We start from the raw sequence: 25,090 nt of genomic DNA, 5'->3' as shown, positions 1-25,090 counted from the left end.
CGAGACTGGCGGTGACTCCTTATGCGGAGCCGTCAACGGGCATCAGGATGTTGGCGATGCTGTTGTTGTTTTGAGACTCACGGGGCAGGGAGAAGCGTCTCCTGGCCAAGGCGCCCCACTTCCCGCGCCCCTCAGCCGCCCCGTTTCGGAGCGCCGGGCTCCCCCCGGCTGACAGGTGCGGTGGGGCACGGGCGGCTCCGCGGGCAGGGCGGCTGGACCCCGGGGAAGGGCTGGAGCCCAGCTCGAAGCAGCCCCGGGCCGGGCTGTGCCATGCTGTGCTGTGCTGTGCTGTGCCGGGCCGAGCTATGCTGGGCTGTGCCATGCTGTACCGTGCCGATCCGGGCTGTGCCATGCTGTGCCGTGCCGTGCCGGGCGGTGGCGCGGCCGGGGCCGCCCCAGGGAGGCCGGCGAGGGCGGCGGGGCGGGGCCGGACGGGGCAGTGCTGAGCCGCGCCGAGCCGAGCCGAGCCGAGCCTAGCTGAGCCGCGATGGAGGGAGGCGAGGCTGCGAGCCTGCTGGGGGAGCGCAGCCCGGGGCGGCTGGCCGAGTTCAAGACGTACCGGCGGCGGTGGTTCCTGCTGTCCGCCGTGTGCCTGCTCAACTGCTCCAACGCCATGGTGAGTGCGGCGGTGACGGCATCGCCGGGGCCGGGACCCGCTTCCCCCGCTCCGGGAGCCGCTCCCGCGGCGCCGCTGGAGCCCCCGGGGCCGGCTGGGGCGGGAGGGCGGCGGGACGTTCCTCCGGAGGGCCGTGGGGCAGGGGCGGCCGCCGGCAGCCCTGGCGTGCCCGGGCACAGGCGGAGGCGCAGCACAGGCAGCGGGCACAGCCCTCCCTCCCTCCCGCCCTGCCGTGCAGGGACTCTGCAGAGCAGCTCCGGCTGCTGCTGGTGCTGCGGAGGGAGCTGGCATGGCTTTCCAGAGCCAAAAACACCTCTTGTTTCTTCCTAGAAGCAGCCAGGTAATCCTCAGGGCTCTGCCCCAGTGCCCTGTCTCGGATCCACCCCCTCATCCTTAGAGCACCGGGACTCGGTTGTACGCGCACGGCTCAGAGCAGCCTCAGCCTGGCCGTGTCGCAGGGACAGAACAAGTGGCTTTTGCTTTTGAACTTTGTTTTCCCGGCTTCCCTTTATGACAGTGGGGGATCCGGGGCACGGGGGGGGTGGTGACAGGGGAAGGGCAGGATGGGGCGGGAGGATGTATGTGATCCAAGAGCACAGCAGGAAGTACCGCAGCGTCAAGTCAGACTGGGATGAAGCAAAATGTGTCCTGGAGCACAGCAAAAGTTGTTGCCGAGTCCACTTAGTAGGCCGTGGGGAGAGAGAGAAAGTGTACAGCGTCTGTCAGGGTCACATGTTTCAAGCCTAAGAATAGCTGAACAGTGTTGAAACGCCGTGGGAGAGGAGCACGAGTTAGCTCGGCCTCATTGCTGGCCTGAGACAGCAGATTTATCTGGTCACAAAAAGGCGCAACTAGGTTTCCTTTCAGGGTCTGTTGCACAAACACAACACTATGGGAGTGATTCTGCACTGAACAGATGGTTATGTGAACTTACTGCCTACTCCTAGTGCCTTACTCTGAAAGACTGGGAAAAAATGGGATGCCCGATCACACCCCACCTGTTGAACAGATTCAAATTCAGTTCAGTAATTGCTCAGATAAACTCATAACGTTGGCAAGGCTTACTATACAAGACAGAAGCCCAGTTCTTTGCTCGTCAAGTCACTGAGGACATTGTTGGTAATTATCAGATTGATATTCATGTGCTTGAGGATTACCACGCTGTGAATACAGACTGTCTGACAGACAAGATCAGGCACTGTAACCTGCAAACATTTAAATGCTGGAAGGAAGATTAGGTATTCCATGATGCAAGAGTGCTAGAGTAGAGAAATGGAAAATCATAGTGAGAATTTGGCTCTATATGGGGGGGAGGGGGGGGGGGAATGCACCTTCTCAGTAGAAAATCAGTGGATCCTTTAAGAGTATAAAAAAATTGTCCTGCAGAAAAGCTCAGCTTCTTGCTTGCAGTTACATTGGCATAACAGAAGAACATTATGTGGCAAAAGAAACCCCCACCCTGCTAAAAGTGGACAGTGACAGCATGGGCGAAGGAAGCTGTACAAAGCCTTTTCAGGATGTCTTGTCAGGTTCTGACTTTGCTGAAACCTTAACAGTGAAACAAACTGGTTACTTCAAAAGGTCCTTTCAGTGCATGTGCAAGTGTAACTGTGTCTTGAGTTATGTTGCTGAAAACTTTGTAGCCCTGAAAGATTGACCTATTGTCTGTTTCCTTGTTCCCTTGAACAACTTCCTTACTGTCTGCAGTATTATTTTTCCACAGTAGGAAATTAGACCGGAACTTTATCACTTCAAAACTGGGTGCCTAATCCGGGAGTGGAAATACTGTTTCTGAGCCATTGCAAAGGTCTGGAATGGCAAGTATGCTGGTGTATAAAGTTGTAACCAAACATATACTGGTGCTAAAGTTTCTCTGAAATGTTCTTGATAAAAATCACATTAAAATGGAGGGAGTGGTTGAAAGTCCGTGAAATCACAGTGGTTTGTTGTTGTTTAAAAGTTCCAGATGAAAAGATTAATTTACCAGTTCTGTGGTGTGAAAAATTGCCATGCAAGTTAAGATGTGTCCTCGATTCCTGTGCAAATGTTTCAGGCAGCACTTTGTTCTCTGTAGTCCCATGTCAGGCTTTCTACAAAGGCATATGATAAGGACATACAACTCTTGAATTGTCTGATTTGGACCTCATTTTCTGGAGTAAGCTTTCAGGATGATGCCTCCTGTGATACTCTTGCACATATACATGCAGTTTTCTATTAGTGGCCTTCGGTGTCACTAAAAGTGGCAGTCAGGAGACAGTCCTGAGAGAGGGTCCCTGTCAGTGTCAGGAAAACAAGGTAGAAGCAATTTAACTGCAGGAAAGGACGCTTGGTCATACAGGAAAAGCATGGAGTATTTCTTAGTTCAGAGAAAGGAGGATTTCTTAGTTCAGTCTGCTTTGGGGTATGATTGAGCAAAACCAGGAAAGACCATGTGGTGATGAAAGGGACGCTCTTTCCTGTATCCTCCTGCTCTACATCACTGTGTGGGATTCCTTCATTAACCAGAGCACAGTGGGGTTAATATTATAATAGAGGCTTTTACACCAGTGATAAATAGCCCCTTACTTGTACCTCTGTTACTGACCTGAGGTTGAAAACTTTGTCTCTCCTTGCTGTACAAGGCAGGTACTACCTTAGCAGGAGTTGGTTCTCATCTCCTAAATATGGCTATTCTGGGAATTCCTTGCTGACAATGCAGTGTAAGAAAGAAACTTGTGCCTGATCTTAAGAAGGCCATAAACACCACAGACATCAGCATAATTCATTGCTGCCTGAAGTCCTGGGCAGAGAGGATGTTCTGGCCACAGCTAAGCTTAGATGATTTATCCCCAGCTGTCTCTTGCAGCACTGATGGTGAGGGGTGACATAACTCTGCCTGTGGTTTCTCCCTGGATTTGTTTTGCCAAACTGATGCTGTGGTTTCAAGTGTGGGGTTTTTCATCCAAAGACATAATGTTTAAGAGTATTCTTGGTGTACTCACAGCTGCCATAGTGGTAAACTGCTGAAACAAATTCCTACTTCCTTCTTGCCTCCTTACTGTGAAGCCAAATAGGTTGGAAACTTACGTTTCACGGGAGAAACTTTTTCTTGTTTTCTCACACTGGGGACAAAGAAAAAGACAGAAGAATGAAACAGGGAGTGTTCATTGTCCTTTTCTGTGCTTGTCAGCTGGAGCAAGCTGGGGAGGAGCAGGGGGTTGGAGCTGGCTCATGCTTGGCCAAGTGGTTCCTGACTCACCAGCTGGAGGACTTACACCACCTCTTAGTGTACTTGTGAGAGGAAGGAGAGCTGCATAAGTGGAGACTGGCATGCTCCAGGGCAGGGTGCACACGCTCCTCAGCCACACCAGTCTGCTCCAGCAGTGCCCCTGTAGATACGCATGCACACATGGCAGTGCCGCCTGGCAGCCTCTGTCCTGGCTTCCTAGGCTCCTGTCTCAGCTCGGGGGCCTTTGTCTGAGGCCAGGGGCTGTTTTCTTCCAGACTGTGTGGCCCTTTTAACCTTGAAGATGAGGACTGTGGTGTAAGGGCTCCATAGCCTGGTCTCAGAGGGTAAGGAGGCAGCCTCCATGCCACAGAAAGACATCCTGCGTCACCCCGTAATCAGTGTCCAGGTGCATGAGAGAAAGCATGCTGGGACTGGGAGAACTGCTGTGGGCAAAGCTGGGGACTGTGGGCTCCCTTGGAATTCACAGAGGGCAACTGGGTCCTGTGGGTGAAATAGTTCTTGGAGAGTCTGTGTGGGTGTGGAAGCATTAAGGGCAATATGGTGGAAGAACTGAACCAGGAGAAGATGGAGGTGGAAGGGGAATGAGAGCAGGAGGAAAATGAGATGGTTTGGGCTGATTCTGGGAGGAAGAGGGCTGGATTTTAGAATCATTTGAGGGTTTGAGAATCATTTAAGGGTTTAGGAGGGTAGCAGAAAAACAGAAATGGAATCAGGGTGAGAACCTCTGTAACTTGTTCTTGGTTACAGGAATGTCCATGAAGGCTTGCATGAATCATAGAATGGTTTGGGCTGGAAGGGACCTTTCACTCAACACGAGTGAACATTACCAATGACATTGGACTATACTACAGGAGAAGCTTCTTTTGAGAACAACTAATGCAAAATCTATGAGGTAATGCTGGGAAGTGAGTTTTGCCAAATATTAGGGGATTGGGCTCACAAACTCACTGCAGCTGTCTGGTCTTCAAAGGAAAGAGACCCTGTGCTTTAGTAGGTCTGTGTGGGCTTCTGTATAAATCTCTTGACCTAACATGCCATGGCCCAGAATGTGACCTGCTGCTGACCTCCATCATCATCCACTCCAGCTTTTGCCAAGTTGGGAATTTTGTTGAAGTGTGGTGAAAGGTTCTGGTTAATTGTAGCCCTGGCAGGGCTCTGAAGGCACATGAGCTGTTGTAGGTGAATCAAAATTGCTTGTCGCCATCGCAATCAGGAACTGACATTGTGACATGTAATGAGCTGCCTCCAGAGAAGCATGTGAGGACACGGATGAAGCAGCACAGTGCATAACACAGGCTCCTCTTGATCCCTTCTGCACCTCACACTGAGGCCCTGGTTCTGTGTGGCCTCTCAGGCAGTGGAGCTGAGTGTAGGGGTGAATTTCCACAAAGTGGGTCTTGTGCAGGGACTGAACAAGTGCAAGGACTGAACAGCCCTACAGGGACAGAGGTGTCTTTCTCTGTTTCTTTTTCCTTTATGTGTTCCAGAAGCAACCAGATTTTGGGAGCTGACATCCTATAACCCCACATGTTCTCTCTCCTCATGCATCTGTCCCTGTGATCTGCAATGGGGAGCTTTGATACAGGCTATTCATTCAAGAGCTGGATTCAATGATTCTTGTGGGTCCCTTCCAGCTCAGAATATCTGTCATTCTGTGATTCTGTGGCGTTGGTGGGCCAAAGCTGAGTTAAGACAATGGCCCTTGGAGTCAGAGTGGAACCTCCCTCTGCCTCTATTATGCATCTTTAGATGTCAGAGGACTTTGACCTCACCAAGAAAGAACTGCATCTTTACCCCTCTTGCCAGAGGGGACTTGAATCAGCATAGTCTCTGTGTAAGTACCAGCCTTGGCAGTGCAGAGTTTCAAAAAACCATGTAGGATAAGGGCACCAGTTCCTAGCAGAAGAGCCTACTAACTACTGTTGGTGAAGTTATCACAGCTGGAAAAATCAGAAACAGGAGGTGGCATATTCACTCACTGTTTCCCTGTGTTGGCAAAACTCCACAGCACCATTTCTTTTTTGCAGAGGCATTTGGTGGCCTCTTTGACTATAGTTACACTTTGAGCTCCATTGCCCGGTTCTGAATTTCTCTGTTAGAGCAACACATGGTAAACAACGAAGCATACTTTTTCTCTCCAAACCCATGAAGAAACCCACTTCCTATTTTGAGGAACAAGCTCAGGCTTGGACAGGTGGCAGCTTTCCAGCTTCTGTGCTCTCACACACTGGAGTTCTTCTTCCAGACACGAGTACAGCACAGCCTGTGTGCTTGGTTTTCAGCAAGGAATGGTTTTCCTAGGTCTAATGGAAATGCATCAGAATGCTTAATCCCAGCTTTCATAGACACATACAGTCACTGTACACAAAATGCTGTGCTCTGGCTTGTGCCATGACTGTCCTAGTGATGTCATGCATAGGTGAGCATCTTGTGTAGAGGAACAGGAAGGGTGCAAATCCACCTGAAGCTGGCTTACAAAATGTATCATCTCTTTAATTACACCGTTTCCTGGTACAGTGTTTCATCACCACCGCCCCCGTCTGGAAGGCAGTGAGGAACTGGGAACTGCTATTTCCAGATACACAGAGCTGCAATTTGTTTAGCAGCAGTTTAGCATCCTGTAATCAAACTAATGCTCATGCCTTAGTGATGCTTGTAACATCTAAACAGTTACATTAGCATGAAACATTTAAATTCCCATCCCTGTCTGATGGAAGTCTGGAAAGTGATCTGGAATACCCTCCATGCTGTCCAAGAGTACAGTTTCCTTCAGCACTCAGCAACTCCGTCCACCTGACTGTAGAAGCTGAGTAAATACCAAATCCATCCCCTGCCAGACCTTTGACTGATGTCACATGGGCGTGTCTGAGCCCAGCATGGTAATGGGAGCTTTGAGTTGAATGTGGGAGATAATGGTATGTCAGCTCCTTCCAGAGGAGGCTGATGCCAGGCACCCTTGCAAGGACACTGATAGAACATTCAAAACTTCTCTTGTACTACCATTTATTCATTGCATCCCTACTAGGAGAAAAGCCTAGCTAAACAATGATTTGCATATGGCTGTTCTCACACAGTGACATTTTGGGAAGAGAAGTCCGTCTCTCCCCTGCTGCTCCTGTCTAATGTGATAGCTTTTATGGTCTCTAGCATGTAAGAAAAGTACTAGAACACTGGAAATAACAAGTAGAGTGTAGGGTCACACCTTTCTCTGAGGTTACCTGAGCCCTTTTTCAGTTACACATTAATGCCACAGCTAATCCTCTCTGCAGGATGAAGACTGGGAAGAGGAAGTTTGTGATGGCAGGGATAAGTACCTGGAAAGTAACAGTGGCTGGAGTTCTTTTGTGGAAAAGCGATAGCTGAAGTTGTGTTCAGTTTTCTGCAAACTTTATAATCTCGAGTATTCAACAGCAGCAATATCATCTCCTAACACCAGAGTAGCTTACATCCACATCATTGAAACCTGTTCTCAGGTTAGGCTAATCTTTTTGAAAAGCACCATGAGACACCTTTGCGAAAACCCTATGGAAACATCCTTAAATTTAGGTTCAAATTTCTTTCTTGTGGGCATGATCTCAGGACCTGATTTGAGAATAAAGTGGGTCTTGCTATTCCTACAAGAAACCAGAAGCAGACGGGAACTGTGAAACCAGTGCCTAAAACAAGGTTTAGGGGGACATTTCCAGATATGGCATTGGAAGAAAAATGTGGATAGTTAAAGTACCTCTTCTGTGTGTACCTTCCATTTTACATGTCCTGATACATTGAATAATGCAAATTTCTAGGCTTTTTTTTTAACAGTTGAGTGTATAGAGGAAAGCATGGAATAATGTATCTCTTGGCTAACTCATAACAAAGTTGTTCTTGTGAGATGTCCAGGAGTTATCAATGGAACTGTAAATACCAGTCTAAGAGGCTCTTAGTTGCAGAGAGGAGGTGGCAGCCTCTGTTTTGTTTATGCTAGTATAGAAGAATTGCTTGTGTTTTACCTCAGGTAAGTGCATGCATCAGGGCCGACATGTTCAACACAGTGACAGAAAAAGGTACTGGCCTCTACTTTTTCAGCCTCCAGCATCAGGTCCAGGGGATTGGGGATGAGGCAGCAAAATGGATGGGGTGCTCTGGGCCGAGTAACTGCAGACACTTGGGGCTTGAATTTTTATTACCAGCCTTAAAATCCTAATTTCAAGGAGAGTGAGCCTCTTCGCAACTCAGTTTGGGGGGATGCTGAATTTCTGTCCTTCTGGAGGTTTTTGTGCTTATGTGTGTTTTGGTCTCTGCTCTGCAGCTGTGGCTGACGTTTGCTCCTGTGGCTGATAAGACAGCTGCCTACTTCCACATTTCCCTGGAGACGGTCAACTGGCTCTCCATAGTGTACCTCCTCATCTCCATCCCGTTTGGTCTGGTGGCAACGTGGGTTCTCGACAGCGTGGGGCTCCGGTGTGCTGTGAGTTGAGGTGTTCTGTTTCCCTGAGGAAGTTTCACCTAGAGATAGCAGATGCACAAAGTGCTAAAATGCGTGCTTTAGATAAGGGAGCCTGGCCAAAAGCTGCAGAGGATGAGCACGTTGAAAGCTCTATCCTGTTTCAGTAACAGCTCTCACATCACCTCTGTGGTGGAGAGCAGTGGGAAAAGTCAGAATAATGTTGCACCTCTACTTTCCTTTAGTTTTTGTTATCTTAGCCAACTGACAGGGATAGATGCTGTGAGATGACTCTCTGAAGACGTAACTGTAATTGGGTGGGATTTGCTGTGGAGAAGTGTTAGGGTTAGCTGTTTTGTTTGCAGGACCAGTTTAAGGAGCAGCAGGGGAGGATGCAAGCAAGAGACCCCTGTCTGCTCAGAGCTTGGTCTCTGCTAAGCCAGCTTGGGATCTCCACACAGTCTTCCCAAAAATGTGTTGTGGAATGTGGCACTGAAACACTAGCATGCCAGTGGTATAGGAGAGCATTTGCAGGATCCATATGCTGGATGATTCATTGCCATGATCTTTGGATTGTCACGGCAAAATGTGGGTGATGGCACAAACTTGCCAGTAAGGTGTAATTAGTGAACTTTGGGTTTCTCATCAATTCCATGCCAGTGTCTGCTCTCTTACGTAAGCTACACTGTGGTGTAGTTCTCGCACAGGGCCAAGACAACCACATGGCTCCCTAAGGAGGCAGGTTGGATCAGGAGCATCTTGCAGTGGCCCAAAGGGGTGGGGATGGTCTGCAGGCAGGCATTAATAACACCCAGTTATTAATAACACCCAGTGTCTTCTGCAGAGCGTCTGAAACCCTGCTGATGCTAATCTATTTTATTAAGTTCTGCCCTTCAGCACATAAACCCTGTTTCTGCCTCCTGCAGGTGATCCTGAGTGCGTGGCTGAACATGATGGGCAGCATCATCCGAATGTTCAGTGTTCTGAAGTTCCTGAGCTTGGGTTCCCGGAGTTATTGGTACCTGTTTATTGGGCAATGCCTCTGTGCGCTGGCGCAGCCTCTTATCATCTTTTCACCAACAAAGCTGGCAGCACTATGGTTCCCAGACCACCAGAGAGCCACAGCAAATATGATTGCATCAATGTGTAAGTGACAGCTTTGAAGCAATATTGCTGCCTCCCAGAACTTGCTAGCACTTGTTTGCTTTTTGCAGGTAGCAGGCAGAGGAAATCCTCTGTACTGCAGCAGTTTGCCTTTGCAAATGCAGCTCCACCCAAGGGTCTTGTAGCCACGTGCAGCAAAACACTATAGCAAGAAGTGGGTCTAAAACACACCTGGGTGCTATGTTCAGAGCAAGCCACCCAGGCTGCTAACCTTCTTCCTCTCTGCCATGAAGAGGTTATCATCTTTGCCTAAATATCACAGAGGTTGGGGACAGCCCTTAATGTTACTAAGTATGAAGTCTTCAGTGCCCTTAATTTCGCAGCTCCTTAGGGAGGTGTCCAAACTGCCTGTGGTGCCGATGGTCACAGTTGCCAAATCCTGTAACTGGATAGAGGTGGGACTCCTGTGGCAGTTTTGTCCACCAGTTTGTCCAGTAGCAAGCCTGAGCTTGTGTTCCTAATTGGTATGTATGCATACACAGATTAAATACCCTCAGCTGGCCACACAAACACGTTGGGGATGCTAAATGCTGGGACTACCCACACAGAAACCACAGCTGCCTTGCTAAGTGCCTGGAAGGCGGGAAGCTGGAGGAGAGGCACCAGATAAGCTTGCTCTAATCTCATTCCTCTCTTGGCTTCTTTGGGCCCAGACAGAGACAGGATACTGCACTTGACAGACCTGTTTCCTCCCTTCATGTGACATTTTACCCAGCAGCCAAAGAAATCTCTTCCTTTCTTCTCCGAGGACCTGAAGAGTGCTTCAGAAACTGGGCTGGCTCTCTGGCTCCAGCTGGGAAATCTCACAGTACCTACATGTGTGTGGGAGCCCCGTCTGTCCTTCTGTCAAAACAGCCAACAGCTGCCTTCCCTCCTCGTTGCGTTGGAGTTGTGAAGAAGGGGTAGGCATGGGGAAAAGGGCAGCACAGGAGCACCCCTATAAAGCTTTCTGCAGGGCTAGAGCATGGGTGCTCTTGTTTAGCAAGAATGGATTTATGGCGTCAGAACAAATAAATTCTTTTTGCACTGCCTTTCCCAGAACAGGGTGGACCTGATGACTCACCTTGTTTCCCAGTGCTGAGGCAGACCTTCACCTTCCCTCAAGGTGCTCTTTTGTCAGTGTGGCATCATACAGTACCACCAAGGACCACTGGGCACTCAGTGCTTCATAGCCCTAAAGGACCCCAACTTGCCCTTTTTATGTAAGAGAGCAGACAGAGCAGCCAAAGAGCATTTCTTTTGCATAGCTCCTTAGTCTTTACAGGACCAAACTGATCAAACTGTTGTAAGAACAAAACTGAAGAGCAAGGAACAGTAGGATCCTAAAATCTAAGCTTTTCAGTCTCTGCCATGTTGGGATATCAGAGTGTGGATGGAATGGGCTGTGATTGTTGTCTGCAGCAGCACCTGAAGGTTACTGTACAGAGCGCTTCTATTTATAATGCTTAATTATACCCTTAATGTCTGCTGTACAAAATCAGGATTTCATTTCAAGAAAATTTAAATATTGTCTAGAAGGAGGATCTACCACAGCCCCAGTCATTTATTCCAGTGGTTCATTACATCACTGGCAAATGTCAGCATGTTACTTCTAATCTCGATGCTCCTTATCCACCAGCTATTCGGTCTTGTTGCACCTGTTTGTCAGGCAGTTATGGACAGAATCACCTCTTCTTTATTTTGTCTAGAAAGTCTGAATGGCTCCCACCCAGTTACTTTACAGCCACGTTTCCCTTTGCTTCTTCCCACTTGTCTTCCTATTGCTCACTTGAGCTTTATCTCTCAATCTTGCTCCAAATTATCAATACCCATTTCCTGTGTAATTGCCAGAGCAGCACTCACACCCCAGTATGGTTGGTATCAGTGCTGCACACAGAAACCGGCCCTACAGCCTCTTGCAATTAGTAAGTAGGCTTCCCCAGGCTTTTGTGACAAATATGGACCTTGCACCCAGGATCCTGCTGAGCAGCCGAAATCACTATGACTCAGCTGTCAGGGTGATTAATGACTCAGCTCTGGAGTGTTTATTGTATTCTGGTCCTACCCATCACTTGTAGAGACTTACTTCAGAGAAGCAGTGCCAGATCTTCCGTGAGCACCATGAGAAATTTTCCTTTGTCAGAAGTAGACAGACATGACTCAGTCCACTGAAATGACCCCTGCTTCGTCCATAGGATTCTTCATTTACTCTGGCCTGCACCCTGAGGAGTTTCAGTGCATCAGCATCACTGACTACAAAACACTTAGCCCCACTGCAGAGTACTGAAAGCTAATCCACCAGGACTCCTGGACCGTAATGTACAGCTGATTAACTGCAGTGTTCTCCCTTCCATTCATGGAATGTTTGGGCTCATAAAATTTCTCTTCCCAGGAAAAGAAGGCAGCTGAAACTGTGTAATTACTCAAGTAGTCTCAGTCCTTTCAAATTTAGCCCAATGCTCACATTTCCAACCTTTACCCATACCTTCTGGAACTGCTTCAGCATGTCTGTAGTTCATGAAAACAGCTGACGAGTTTGCAGGCTACAACCTGCAAATGTCCTCAACAATGCTTGGTTGCATTTTACCCCAACAGAGAAGATTTAATCCATCTCCTTGGAAACTGTTGTTTAATTGTGTCCTTGTACTTAAAAGCAGGTATCATTTCACCAGCATCATAAGCTGGTACTTTCTCAAGTACAGAGCAGAAATACTACAGCTGCTGTGTGCTGTAGAACTATTAATGATGCCTCAGCAGAACTGTAGAATAGACAAGATTGAAAGGCACCTCTTGGAATCATCTTGTCCAATCATCCCTGCTCAATCAGGCCTGGCTAGACCAGGTTGCCCAGGTTTATGTCTATTAAGGGTTTTGCCTGTCTGCAAGGATGAAGGTACTGCAGCTTATCTGAGCATCTTGTTTCAGTGCTCAACTCTCACCTAAAAAATCCAATGCGCAGGCTGGAAGGTGGAAAGACCTTCCCCGGTTCTTCATTCGCGAAGAGACTGGCCATTCACTATCATAGTAAAGGAGTTTATATTCGGGTAGACTTTCCTGTGTTATGCTTTGTATGAGAAATGTCTGGTTCCATCTTTGTAATTGCTCATCAAGGTTATTTTCTGCAGGCTAAACAGTCCCAGCTGTCTCAGTGTCCTTAGGTATGAGAGATGTTCCACTCCCTTAATCGTGTCTTTGGCCCTTGACTGAACTTGCTCCATTAGTTGGTATCTTCTGTCGAGGAACGCAGCACTGGACTCAGCCCTCTCTATGTTTCTCACCAGGTCTTACCAGAGGGTGAAGATCTTTCACCTGCTGGCAATGCTCTTCCTAATGCAGCCCAGCATGCTGTTGGACACCTTTCTGGAAAGGTGCATCACTGGCTTGTGGTCAACTTGCAATCCACCTGGACCCTGTGTCCTTCTCTGCAAAACTGTTTTCCAGTACCTTCCCCAGACTGATCAGTCCTAGCTCTCTTAATATCTCCTCACATGACAGAAGCTCCAGTCCCTTAATCATATTTTCTGTTTTCTGGACCAGTAAGTTCCTGTCTCCCTCACACTGGGGGGCCCAGAACTGGAGACACTACTCCAGATGGGGACTCACTTGTGCTAAGAAGAGGGGAGGGAGCAACTCCTGCTGACAACACTCTGCCTAGTGCAGACCCCAGGCTGCTGGTGGCCTTCTTTATCAGGAGGCTGTGTTGCTGCCTCATGGTCAAGTTGGTGTCCTCCCATCCCTCTGGTCCTTCCCTGCAGAGCTGCTTTCCTGTTGGTGATCCTCAAGGGGCACTGGTGGATGGGGTCATTTTTCTTCCCTGCGTGCAGCACATTACATTTCCTTTCACTGAACTTAACAAGGTTCCCCTTTAGCTCTTTCTTCAGTCTGTTGCAGTGCCTCTGAATGGCAGCATGGCCGCTTCTTCTATCATCCACTCCTCCCAGGTTCACATCACCTGCAGACTGTCTGTGGGTGCACTCTGTCCTGTCATCCAGGGCAAACTGTACTGGCCTCAGTATCAACCCCTGGGGTGCCTCACTAGTGACTGGCCTCCAGCTGGTGTTCCTGTCAGTGAAGACAATCCTCTGGGCCTGGCTATTCAGTTGGCTTTCAGCTCATCTCACTGTCCACTAGTTTAGCCAGTACTTTATCAGTTTGTTTGCAAGATTGTTATGGGGGCAGTGTCAACTGCCCTTTCCTCATCTATCCATCCTGTCATTTCACTGTATAAAAGCTACTAGATTAGTTAGACATTTTTGCTTTTCACCTTGTTGTCCTTCATGTACCTGGAAATGGTGGAGAGCATTAGTTGTTCCATGACCTTCCCAGGGATCCAAGTGAAACTGAAAGGCTGGAGTTCCCTGGATTCTCCTTCTTGTCCTTTTTGAAGATGAGAGTGATATATGCTCTCTTCCAGTATTCAGGAGCCTCTTGCAATTGCCTTTTAAAGGTAACCAAGGCCTTGCAATGAAAACAATCTGCTCCTTCAGTACTGATGCATCCCATCAGTCTCACGGACTTGTGTATGTCTGGGCTATACAATGTTCTCTAGCCTAGTCCTCCTCCTTTGAGGATAAATCTTCATTGCTCCAGACTTTACATCTGGTCTCAAGGCTGAAGGCCAATCTTACCAACAACAAATGAAGTGAAGAAAGCATTGAATACCTTCGCATTTTCCGTGTCCTTTGTCACCAAGTCTCCCTCCCCATCCAGCAACAGCCCCACGTTTTCCCTAACTTTCCTTGTGCTTGTGGATGCCATTCACGTCACCCTTCACCAGACTCAGTTCCAAGCTGGCTTTGGCTTTCCTAACCCCATGGCACACTAGTAGAAAATCAACTTTACTTTGACTATTTGCAGAATGTTGCCCTGAAGTTCAAAAATTGTGTCCTGCAATTTTGGGTGTTTCCAAGCGAAGTCCCAGGAGTCCTGCTTCACACTCTGCTCAGATCCAGCCTCATAACAACACAACACCCTCTTGCAGTGCAGTGTCCAAGATTCTCTGCTGCCATGCGATTTTTGTAGTTGATAGCAAAGATGAACTTGTTAAGCCTGCTTGGGCTTTGCTAAGGAAGTATAAAGGCTTGAGAGGTTTCAGGAATGACCTTGTGTCACTTTAGAGAGCTCTCATTTGCTTATCTGCTGTTCATGCCCTTTTGACAAAGGAAACCAATGGCATCCTGCTGACCTTTAAAAAGAGCATTGCCAGCAGGTTGAGGAGGTCTCCTGTCCACATCTGATTCCTTCAATCAAAAGGAATATTAGGATAGGAATTAAGAATATTAGAAGGACATGGACATATTAGTGTAAGTGCAGTTAAGAGCCACTAAGACAGTCAAGGGAATGGAGCGTCCGTGATGCCAGTGGAGGCTGAGCAAGCTGTGACTGTTCACCCTCCAAAAGCCTCAGGGGGTTCTTACTCACAATGGTGTATTCCCCCTAATGGCATGGGGAGACAAAGAATGGAAAACATCTCTGTTTGTAACTCCTGCAATATAACACCAGAACAGATGACTTGGATTCGTCCACCTTAATTTTGTCCTTTCAGCTTGACAGTTACTGAGGCAGGCTTGTGAGGGCGTGTACATTGTAATTCACAGATGAAAAACAGTCTAGAGGGGTTAGGAGTTGTAGAGAAATGGTTTTATAGGATGGACTTCATGGGTGTGAGAGAACAGATGTGGCAACACTAAGACCAAGCAGTCAGCTTCTCCAAATGTTCCCCTAATGGTTTGTCCCTGTATATGCCTTGTTCTGTCCTTATTACTCTGCTGCACACTGCAGCTCTGTTGCTGGCAGGCAGTAGGGGTAGACACATAATTCTGACTGCCTGCATGAAAAAAAAAAGTCTCTCTTTTATTTCCTTCCAGCCAATCCCTTGGGCATTCTTATAGCAAACCTGTTGTCCCCTGCACTAGTTCCTGAAGGAAAGCACATTCCATTGATGGTAAATGAAATCTACTTTTATCAGTTTTCACTGGGCTAATTTTGAGTCCAGCTGATTTATTTGTCTGGGGGCAGCGGAGCTCGAAAGACTGATAACTTGGCTTGTCCTTATGTTGTGTAGTTGGGTGTTTATGCTGTCCCAGCAGTAATAGCCTGTGCTCTAGCAACGCTGGGGATTCACGAGAAGGTTCCTCCAACGCCTCCTTCAGCCAGTGCCACCAACTCCAACTCTCAGCCGTTCTTCACAGGGCTCAAAATGGTAAGTGCTACAGCACCAAGAGTGCCGCGCTGGAGTGAGGGGTGCAACCCTGCCAGACAGGAGCATGCTGAGGAATTTCCTTACAAAGCAGGCTCAGAACGCCACTCCCCCAAACCTGCCATGGAAAACCCCCTGAAGGAGATCGGGATCCCTTCCTTCCTCAGGCAGTGGAAGCTGATCACAGCAAAGCTGCAAGAGATGCTATCTGAGCATTCAGCTGTGGGCTGGCTGCCATGCAGATACCTCAGACAGGCACAGCTGGGCTCACCTAAGAGGACCACACACAACTTGAGCCCTCTGAACAGATGTGGTAACAGGTAGGACAGCACATGGCAACATGAAGGAAGAATTTGGGCACTGAAGAGATCTTAGCTCCCTACATGGTCCCCATTTTAACTTGTCCTCTGGCTGAACTGACAGGACAGAGCCATACTTTGTCAATAATCACAGGGTTGCCCTGTCACCATTTTCACCTGCTGACCCTCAAGTCTACTGTCACAGCCAGGCCCTTCTCTCCCCTCCACTTATTTACATTAACTTCTTTTTTAGCTCCTGAGAAACAAACCATACATCATCCTGGCAGTGTGCTTCGGAGGAGGAATTGGGATGTTTACCTGCTTTTCAGCCCTGCTAGAACAGATCCTTTGTGAAAAGGGGTATTCGAATGTGAGTCTTCTTCCTTTCCTGCCCATTGTCCGAATCATCTATGGTACAATCAAATTGATTTTCCCTGATAAGGAATTCAGAGCAAAATGAAGACAATTGAATATGCTGCCATCTCATGTCTTATTTGTTCATATTATCTGATATAGGTTAAGCAGTACATTAATCCAGAGCACAGCCAATCTCTTAGTATAATGGATGACCTGCATTTTCGTCACTGCCCATGACCAGGCTCCCATTCACAAATCAAATTTTTTTTTAGAGAAAAACAATACTGTGATTTTCCTAAGCCACTCCAGAGCACTGATGTCTATGCAGCCTTCTGTCACCTATCCCAGAGTAGGATGGGGCCCAGGCAGTGAAGCTGAAGGCAAGCAGCTTTTCCTCTTTGCACAGAATTACATGAAGCCAGGGCAGCAGAGGAAGTCACAGACACTGTGACAGCTGTTTCTCCATCCTTGCTATGACACTGCCCAGGTGCCGCTTTTACAGTTCAGCACAGTCTGTGCACAGCTGTCTCCTCCTGCTCTCTCCCTGTAATAGCAGGAGGATGTCCCAGTTCATGTGTTTCTCCTCAGCAGACTGCACTTCAGTCCTGCTGCTTGTATTGACATGGAGGTCCTCTTAGAACACCTCTTCAGCTGTCATTTATGCACACTTACATGTCTGGTCTCAGTCCATCCTCTCTTCAGCTCCCAGGTCTAATATTTGGCTTAGGGCTCCATAGCCAGGTCCTGTTTGCAAACACCAATGGCTTTTAACTGGAAACCTTTTCAACTTTCCAGTCTTGCTTTCCGTGCATCATGATGGTTTTGTCTGTGTGACTCATCTGGCTTTTCCCGGCCCTTTAGCCCACGGAAGCCATTCCATATACCCTTTCCTTCCAGTCCACTCCAGAGGCTCCCAAAAATGTTTACCCAGATTTGTTAAAAGCTGCTCTGCTTTCAGGATTGCTGTCTGCATTTGGATTCTTATGGAGCTGAAGAAGTAGTACAAGCAAAGGGCAATCAGTGCAGGCAACAGAGCACGTATCCCATCCTAGGTGCTGCTCACTGCCTCTCTAATTTGACACAGCCAGGAGATGTGTCCCATCTAACACGTGGTGGGTGTGCCAGTTCAGGTCCCTGGTAAGAAAAGGGCCAGGAGGATGATTATAAACAACAGCAGGTCCCAAGTTGGACCTGTTAGCAGCAGTGTGGACAAAGCACCTGACTGCCCCTGAAAGAGCCCAGTGGCTCCAGGCTGGAATTTTTAGTGCTGGGGAACTGCTGTTGCTCTGCATCCAGCCTCCCTTGACAAGTGTGCAGAAAGCTGGTCATCCTTTGGGAGTGCTGTCACCCTGCTGTCCCCAAACACTTGCAGAAGCACCTAGCCCCTGTTATTTGCTACTCAGCACCCTGTGAATGCCTCAGCTACTGCAGTGGGCAAGGATGCTTTTCCTCCCTCAGTAAGTGAGGTAGGAAAATGATGGGTCAGTGACATTAAAACCTCTTTCCTAACTGCTCCAGTTTCTCATTACTTAATCTTCTGCCCTCCAGGATTTTGCTGGCCTGAATGGTGCCCTGTTCACAGTGTGTGGTTTGTTGGGTGCTTTCCTACTAGGCATGTATGTTGACCGGACAAGGAAGTTCATCGAGTCCACCAAGATTTGTTTCTGTCTGAGCGCGCTTGCCAGCATTGTGTTTGCAGTGGTGAGTTCTCTCTTGCATTGCACCATACCCGTGGGCTTGTTTCTGTTGCCATCTGATAAATCATCAGCTTAAACCAAGGTCATCTGATGTCATAGTATTTATTAAACCATGTGTTACGCTTTGGGATTATCTCTCTGGGCTACGAATGTTTTAAAGAAAAACCCTTTACTGAGAATTTCACAGTCACTGTGAAGCCTGAAACAGACTGATTCAGGATATAAATAAACTGGCATAGTTTTACTTCCCTACGCTGGACCACCATGTTTACTTACTGATGCCCAAGACCGTTTGTTCCAAAAGGAAATGGAACTGCTAAATATCCATCTTACAAAAATGAACAAGAATGCCCTGTTTTTCCAACACCTGCCTTTAACAGGGGTGGCTGTCAGGAGTGCAACATTAGCAGAAAGGACCTAGTTACGTGCCTAGTTCTTCAGTAGTTCCTTGATGAGGACAAGACAAGAGAGGCAAAAAAGTAGAACATTTGAATTCAGCCAGCAGAGGAATGCAGCACCTGGAGACTTTACGACCATAGGTCCAGAGGGCAAGTACTGCACTCAAGCATAGCCATTGCCAGTGGGAGCCATCACACAGCAGGAATCTGATCATGACACATGGGACTCCCAGCACTGCAGAGGACCCAGAAAATGGTGCAGCTTTCTGCTTTCCCAGCAGGCTTATGCTGTACATTTCTCTTGTGTGTTGAAAAAATCAAGACTTCCAGTAAATCGTGATCCCACCTCCCCCTGCGCCAGGATTCCAGTGATGGTAGCTCCATTTGGAAGAGGCGGACAAATGCAATGCCTTTATCAATGTAGGCCAAGGTGCCTAAAACAAGCCTTGCATTTCCCCCTTTAGTGCTGTAGCATTTTTTTTGAGGATGATCTGTATACAAGTCAGATCACCTGGACTTAAATGAAGCACTGAGTAGGAAGGAGGCAGCGTTAGGAGAAACAAGCAAACCTTTCCCTCCTCCCCTCCCTTTTTTCACCTTCATCCTATACAGATGAACTATTATTTCAAAGTGTTAGAACAAAAATAACCCATTCAAATCTGCTTGATGCCTTCACACTTCAAACTCAGATTTCAAACAGAGTTTCTCTTGACTTTACCTGTTAAGCTGGGCCAGGCCTGCAGCTGTGCCAGAACAGACACCTCGTGTTCCTCTGTGGGAATTTATTACATAAAAGGTACCAGCAGTGTGGATGCAAAGTACCTCGTCTTTACCAGCATTGGTTGGACAAGGTCATGCTCTTTCCTCCAGAGTTAGGGACAAGGCTGTTCTAGGCACTAAAATAATCTCCAAGTTTTGTAAATGTTTTGTGGGTTTTTGTTTGCTTTTTCATTTGTGGGTATTTCTGTTTATGTTAAAAGCCCAGTTTTACAAACATGAGTCTGACTAATTTTCCTTATCACTGAGCTGCAGCAACCCAGTGAATTCTCAGGTGTAACCCAATGCAAACAGCACTTCCAAAATGTTACTTTTCACAGTGAGGAAGGTGTGTGTTTCACTTGTGGCTAGAGGTATGCTGAACACATTCCTGGTAAGTTACTATCCGGGATGTCAAGTTAAAGTAGTACAACCACACCAAGGCCTTTAAGGTAATTCTGCTGAATCCTCTCCCCTTGCTTCAGTTCAACAAGTGACTCTCCATTGTGCAGCCATTAGTTGACTCTAGAGACCTCGAGGTAAAAACACTGATTTCAGGAACAGATAGGGAATGTACTGGTGAGAACAGTGAGCTCTTGGAGCTTCCTGCAGGTTATGGGTTCAGAGACTTTCTGTGCAGCAGTGCTGACACTGAGACTTTGGTATTGTGTTTTTTGCCTGCAGGCTTCTCGGTTCAGACACCAGGCCGTCATGTTGGCCATCAGCAGCTCCCTCTTCGGGTTCTTCGGTTTTGCCATCTACCCCATTGCCATGGAGCTGGCTGTGGAGTGCTCCTACCCCGTGGGAGAGGGCACGTCTACAGGCCTGATTTTTGTTGCAAGGTAAGCAGGCAGCTTAAATCCAACTGACAGCTGGGTTCAAACACACACACACACACACACAGGGGTGTAGGTGCAGATAGAGAAGAGAGCATGGACATCAGTCCTTGCCACCCCACTGAACTTGTCTGTGATGTCTGTGCACATGGCCATGGCAAGAGGGGAGCTGGCTGGCTGAGCCACAGAGCTGAAGAGCTAAATGTTTTAAAGTGAGGAGGACTAGGTGGAAGGGGTGCAAGAAAAGCAAGAAGGAAGATGAAGGTCTCCCTTGCTTGGCATGAAGCGTGATTTAACCATGTCCAGCATCACCTACCTTTGAAGCACATGAGAGAGAGGCACCCATTCCCACCACAGTACAGGCACTTGTCAGGTCTCAGTGCTCTGCAGAGGGAGATGGGGCTCATCAGTCCCAGGGCACCTGGTCACAACAGATGGGACAGTGTCTGTCCTTCCTGTTACCAATTTACCTGCCTAGGGCTGGCTCTGGAATTCAGCAGGAATGACTTGCTGGAGCTCTAAGCAGTGATGCAAGTAACCTGGTGCCACCTATTTGTGTCAGGTGGAGCTCCAGCAGCAAGAAACATCAGTGAGTGAGGGGCATGACACTGCCTTTGAAGGCTATTGTCTCTCACTGGTTGTGGACTTTGTTGCTGCTGCCAGCCAGCTATGAATAAGGAGGAGGCTGAAGTCATAGTCTAACTTTTTCCCATCCTCAGTCCTGGAGTGAGAGGTGTTTCCAAGTCTCTGCCTAGTTATAAGCCTCAGCTCTCTGAGGGATGCAGTCCAACACTTGCTTGCCTTCAGAGGGAGTATAGAATGATTCTGCCACACTGACCCTGTGTCTGGAGATGTGCAGAAAGGCTGACCTGGACACTCTGTGAGCCAGGACCAGTTAACCAAGTGCCTGGGCCAGTGGAATCCAGCAGTAGCTTTCTCTGCTAGAAGGGCCCTGCTCCAGAAAGAGGCCTCACTCTCTTCTAACTCAGGAAGCTGGGTTTGTCTACAGCACTGATGAGTCAGGCAGGTGCCATAACTACATGTTGGCTTCTCCCCACAGCCAGGTTGAAGGTGTGGTTTTAATGATTCTGCTACAAGCCCTCACTGTCCGTGTTTCTGAGGATCCATCCTCCACCTGTGCCCTTGACCAGGATGGAGCCCTGGACTGGACAAGTGAGTATGTCCTTGGGAAATGATGCTGGACACTCAGTTGCATCCTGTGTACCTCCCTCCAGGTCTCACTGTGAGGGACCCTGCAATGCTGATTCCTACTGTAGCATATTTCCTACCCACCTTTCCAAACATGATGGTGCACTCCTTGCTACCAAGGAGTTCCTGCTAAACCAAGCCTGCAAGATTGAAATCAGAAAACTCTTAAAGTGCCACGAATGCCCATGCTGGCTCTGGGTTAAAATTACTCTTCCAGTCACCCTGCAGAGTCCTGAGCTTCACCAAGCCAGAAAGCAGCTGTTCTGAGAGGAAGACACGGTCCATGTAGCAGAACCTGTGCTGCTTTGCAGTGTGGGAGGCCAAGAATACAACTGCAGTGACTGAAAGTAACCTCCCATGCTTCTGCACAAACATCTGCCTGTGTTTGGAACATACTGGTACAGCTTTGTTTTGCCTTACTCCGGATTTCCCTTCCTTTCCTAGCTGGTCAGAAAAAGAGACAGCAACTGAGATGAGAGCACAAATGTGTTTTCATTGCAGGCTAAATGCTGGTCTTGATCTCTCAGCTGGTTCATATTTATGTAATACTGACACCAAGTCCTGGGGACACTGTAAACAAAGGCTGGTCATCATCGTTTAAATATATCCTGCTTGGCTGAGCGGAAACTCCCCAGAACAAGATCCACTAGGTGTCAGAGATCAAGGCTTCATAACAGGCACCCATTCCAACTCATTTTCTGATCTGATACATGCAGGAACAACTGGGGAGAAAGACATGGAGTTGTGTGAGACACTGCTGGAATGAGAAGCCTTGTTCCATAGTGTTTCAGATATACTTTTTTTTTTTTCTTCAGAAAAGGTTCTTTCGACACAAATTTTTCTTAGATAAAAGTTTATGTTTAGTGAACTTTTTCTACACTTGCTTTCAGATGATATAACAAGTAGCACTACCTTTGAGGATCTGTTCTCTTATGAAACTCAAGTGTTTTGATTCAGTCTTGTTTGTAAGTTTTTTCACCACCCGCCAACACAAAAACATGTACATTTACACAGAAACACACACTCTCACAAACACACCGTGTGCACTGGTGTAAGGACTCTAGCCTGTGGGATCACACAGGATTTGGAATCCTAGAAACCTTCCTCATTCCTCCTAAATTCTCCTCCTATGCCAGTGTTAGGCGAAGCAAGGTTTGCCTGTTACCAGATTGGTGCTGCCCCCTGTGCTCTGCACCCTGTGCTCAGGGGTAGCCCTTGGGAGGTGCTCATCCAGACTGTGCAGTTCCTGGGAGCTGACCTCTAGGCTTCTGCACTCACAGGTATCTGTGAATTCACTACCTAAAAGTGTACCTTTCTTGCAGCTCCGGTGCTGGTGCTGGCTGGCCTCTGCAGTGCCATGGCTTGCTTCTACGTCGTCTTCTTCCACACGGACTACAAGCGGCTCCATGCTGAGACAGTCGGTGGTGATTTGGTCAAGGCAGAAGATACAGCAACAGCAGATGTTCCTGAATGCTAAGCAGGCCACAAAGGGGATGCCAAGGACCAAAGACTCGGACCTCTGGGCATGGACCAATGCTCATCTGGCACACTGGGATATTTGGGTCCTGTTGCACAACAAGCAAGACTAGAGCAAAGGGCACTTTTGCTGTGCACCCCTCAATCTTGCATTTATTTGGGGATCTGGGCTGAAAGAAAGGCTGTCCTGACAGAAAGGTGAAAGTGGGACTGGACAACTATGCAACTGAAATTTTTATCTGACTTGGTTCAAGCTAAAGAAATGTTGTAGAGGAGGGGAGTGTCATATTTCAGCCATTTTTTTTGTTTTGTTTTCATGTACTTGGATCAAGGGTGAAGGTTTCAGAGGGATGGGAGCTGTGTCTACCACAAACCCAGTGGTAGTGTTTAAGGACTGTGGTTCTTGTGCAGCGTAACAACTCTTCTACTCTTAGGTTGGATCTGACTGTGTCTCTTAGCTAAAAGACAGTAGGAGGTAGAGCATCCTTTCGTTTCAGCAGGGAAGTATGTGATCTGTAATACAAGTCTGTTACAAAGGTGACCTCTTAGAGAGCGCAGGGACTTGTTATAAGTTTCTGCAGGTATTAGGGGCTCTGAAGGGAAGACCAAGTGAGAAACAACATCAACAAACACCTTCCAGTTCTCTGTGCAACTGACAGGTGTTTGCCAGTGTTATAAGAGGTGGGGAGTGACACAAAAGATCCCATTTGGAGTTCAGTTACACTAGTGATTCCAGGGGGTACAACTGGATTTTTCACTTTACAGTTCTTCCACAGCAGTCTGGTGTCCTGTTTCGGTGTTCAGGTCTACGTGTACAACCTTATAACATTCAAGTAGTAAAAAAAAAAAAAAATTAGCTGGGATTTCATAGTGCTTCATACCATGCATATTGCAAGGGAATCTCAGTACTTGCTGATTAAGGGATCTTGATGCAAATTGGATCTGTGACTAGCTTTGTTCAGTCCAGCTAAAGGATGATCCCAATGCCAAAGATGCACTTTCCCTGAGAAGCACTGTACAAAGGAGATCTCTCAGTGCCTGAATTCTCTTCCCCATTAGAAACTGGAAAGCTCTTCCTTTGTAAAACACCCATCTGCAATCTGCATCCTCCTAGGGAGCCTGCTCGTTCCTACAGCTCCAGCCTTGGTCTCACCAGTAAGCACCGATGTTTTTCAAAAGGAGAAGGAAGAAATTCTGAAACCAAAGTGAAACAAAATTGTTTAAGCCCCTGAGAGGAATGAGATTAACTGTCTTTTGCAAAACTAGCTGCAGTCCTGCAACTAACACACCAAACAGATTAACACCATATTTAGCTGCCACTTTGGAGTTCTACTGTACTGGGAAGCAAGAAGCACTTGGTACTTTATAATTTTATATATTTACAAATGTTTATGTTTTTTAATAAAGGGTGGTTTGAGAAAATATTAACCTTTTCTCACTATATCTATCCCTAAAAAGCATATTATGGATGCAAGGGTGCATCAGATCTGCTGTGCAGCACGAAACAAAGGCCAGATGTGCAATAATTTGCACTCAAACTGATGATGTGTGAAGATCTTCAAAATGACAGTGTGAAATTTTGAATAATTTTGAATAATAATTTTGAATAATAAGTTAAAGGAGTAAGGAAATACTGCTAGCAAATATCTCTAAAATCTGTTTCCCTGGTCAGAGAGTCTCTGCACCAGCTAAGACACTTACCTTTATCGAAGCGTATGAAAGAGATTTGAAAGGGGAGATTTTTCTCTCTGCTAATCAGACATCAGACACTCATGTGTGTGAGGCTATTTCTGAATTCCTGATGTGCAGTGGAGCAGGTTGCTCCTTCACTATATGGTGTGTCATGCCCTGACAGCATGCCATAAAGGCATTATGGCACTGCTAACAGTGAGGCCAGGTAGCTCGTGCAGGTACCTACCTTGCACCATCAGCTGTTCCTGCTGGCTCAGCTAACTTCACATTTTGTGTTTAGAACAAAAGAGGCTGTGCTAGTCTGTAATTACCACCATAGCTGAAGTCGACTTTCTGCTGTACAGTCCTCTCTTCAAAGCTGCACAACTCATCGGTCTCTCACAGCTCAGTTTTAGATGTATCCTCTCCTGGAAAGCCTATGGAAAACGTGAACCTGAAATCTTAGGAGAGCAGAGGGGGTTGGACCTGTGTCCTCTCCCTGCCAAAGCAGTGGTCTGTCTGCCTTAAGCCTTCTGTGACCCCAGTAACCCCAGCAGAGGCCTCTAGAACCTGTAGGGGTCACTGGAAAACCGCAGACAGACTGCTGCAAAGGTGAGCCGTCCTGGCTGCGGTCTGATCTCACTAGAGCCTTTCTGTTTTCTGTAAAGTCAAAGGAGAGGGACGTAAAGGTCAGGCAACTGGACCCATCACAGCAGGGGATCAAAGAGAAGCCCTCTGAAACAGGCAGGGATATACAGTCTTGCTGGGGCTGAAGGGTCTG

At 47.6% G+C, this 25,090-nt stretch overlaps 1 protein-coding gene across 2 annotated transcripts; it reads left to right on the top strand.

Moving 5' to 3' along the window:
• The first annotated feature begins 477 nt into the window (after positions 1 to 477).
• SLC49A3 (solute carrier family 49 member 3) lies at positions 478 to 23,176 on the top strand. 2 transcript variants are annotated; one of them, XM_027902670.1, is made up of 10 exons: positions 478 to 616; positions 8,134 to 8,292; positions 9,195 to 9,414; positions 15,279 to 15,355; positions 15,476 to 15,613; positions 16,163 to 16,279; positions 17,815 to 17,967; positions 19,802 to 19,959; positions 21,014 to 21,126; positions 22,485 to 23,176. In XM_027902670.1, the coding sequence occupies exons 1-10, from the start codon at positions 488 to 490 to the stop codon at positions 22,637 to 22,639; spliced, it is 1,419 nt and encodes a 472-aa protein (XP_027758471.1). In that variant the 5' UTR covers positions 478 to 487; the 3' UTR covers positions 22,640 to 23,176. The 2 variants fall into 2 exon arrangements, with proteins under 2 accessions (XP_027758471.1, XP_027758562.1); XM_027902761.1 differs by lacking the exon at positions 17,815 to 17,967.
• Positions 23,177 to 25,090: the final 1,914 nt, after the last annotated feature.

The sequence above is a fragment of the Empidonax traillii genome, unplaced genomic scaffold (genome assembly GCF_003031625.1).
Source record: "Empidonax traillii isolate 1590-97213 ecotype Southwest subspecies unplaced genomic scaffold, ASM303162v1 scaffold2:size4533513, whole genome shotgun sequence".
NCBI lineage: Eukaryota > Metazoa > Chordata > Aves > Passeriformes > Tyrannidae > Empidonax > Empidonax traillii.
The sequence above is the reverse complement of the archived record's forward strand: the minus strand, read 5'-3'. Positions and strand labels throughout refer to the sequence as shown.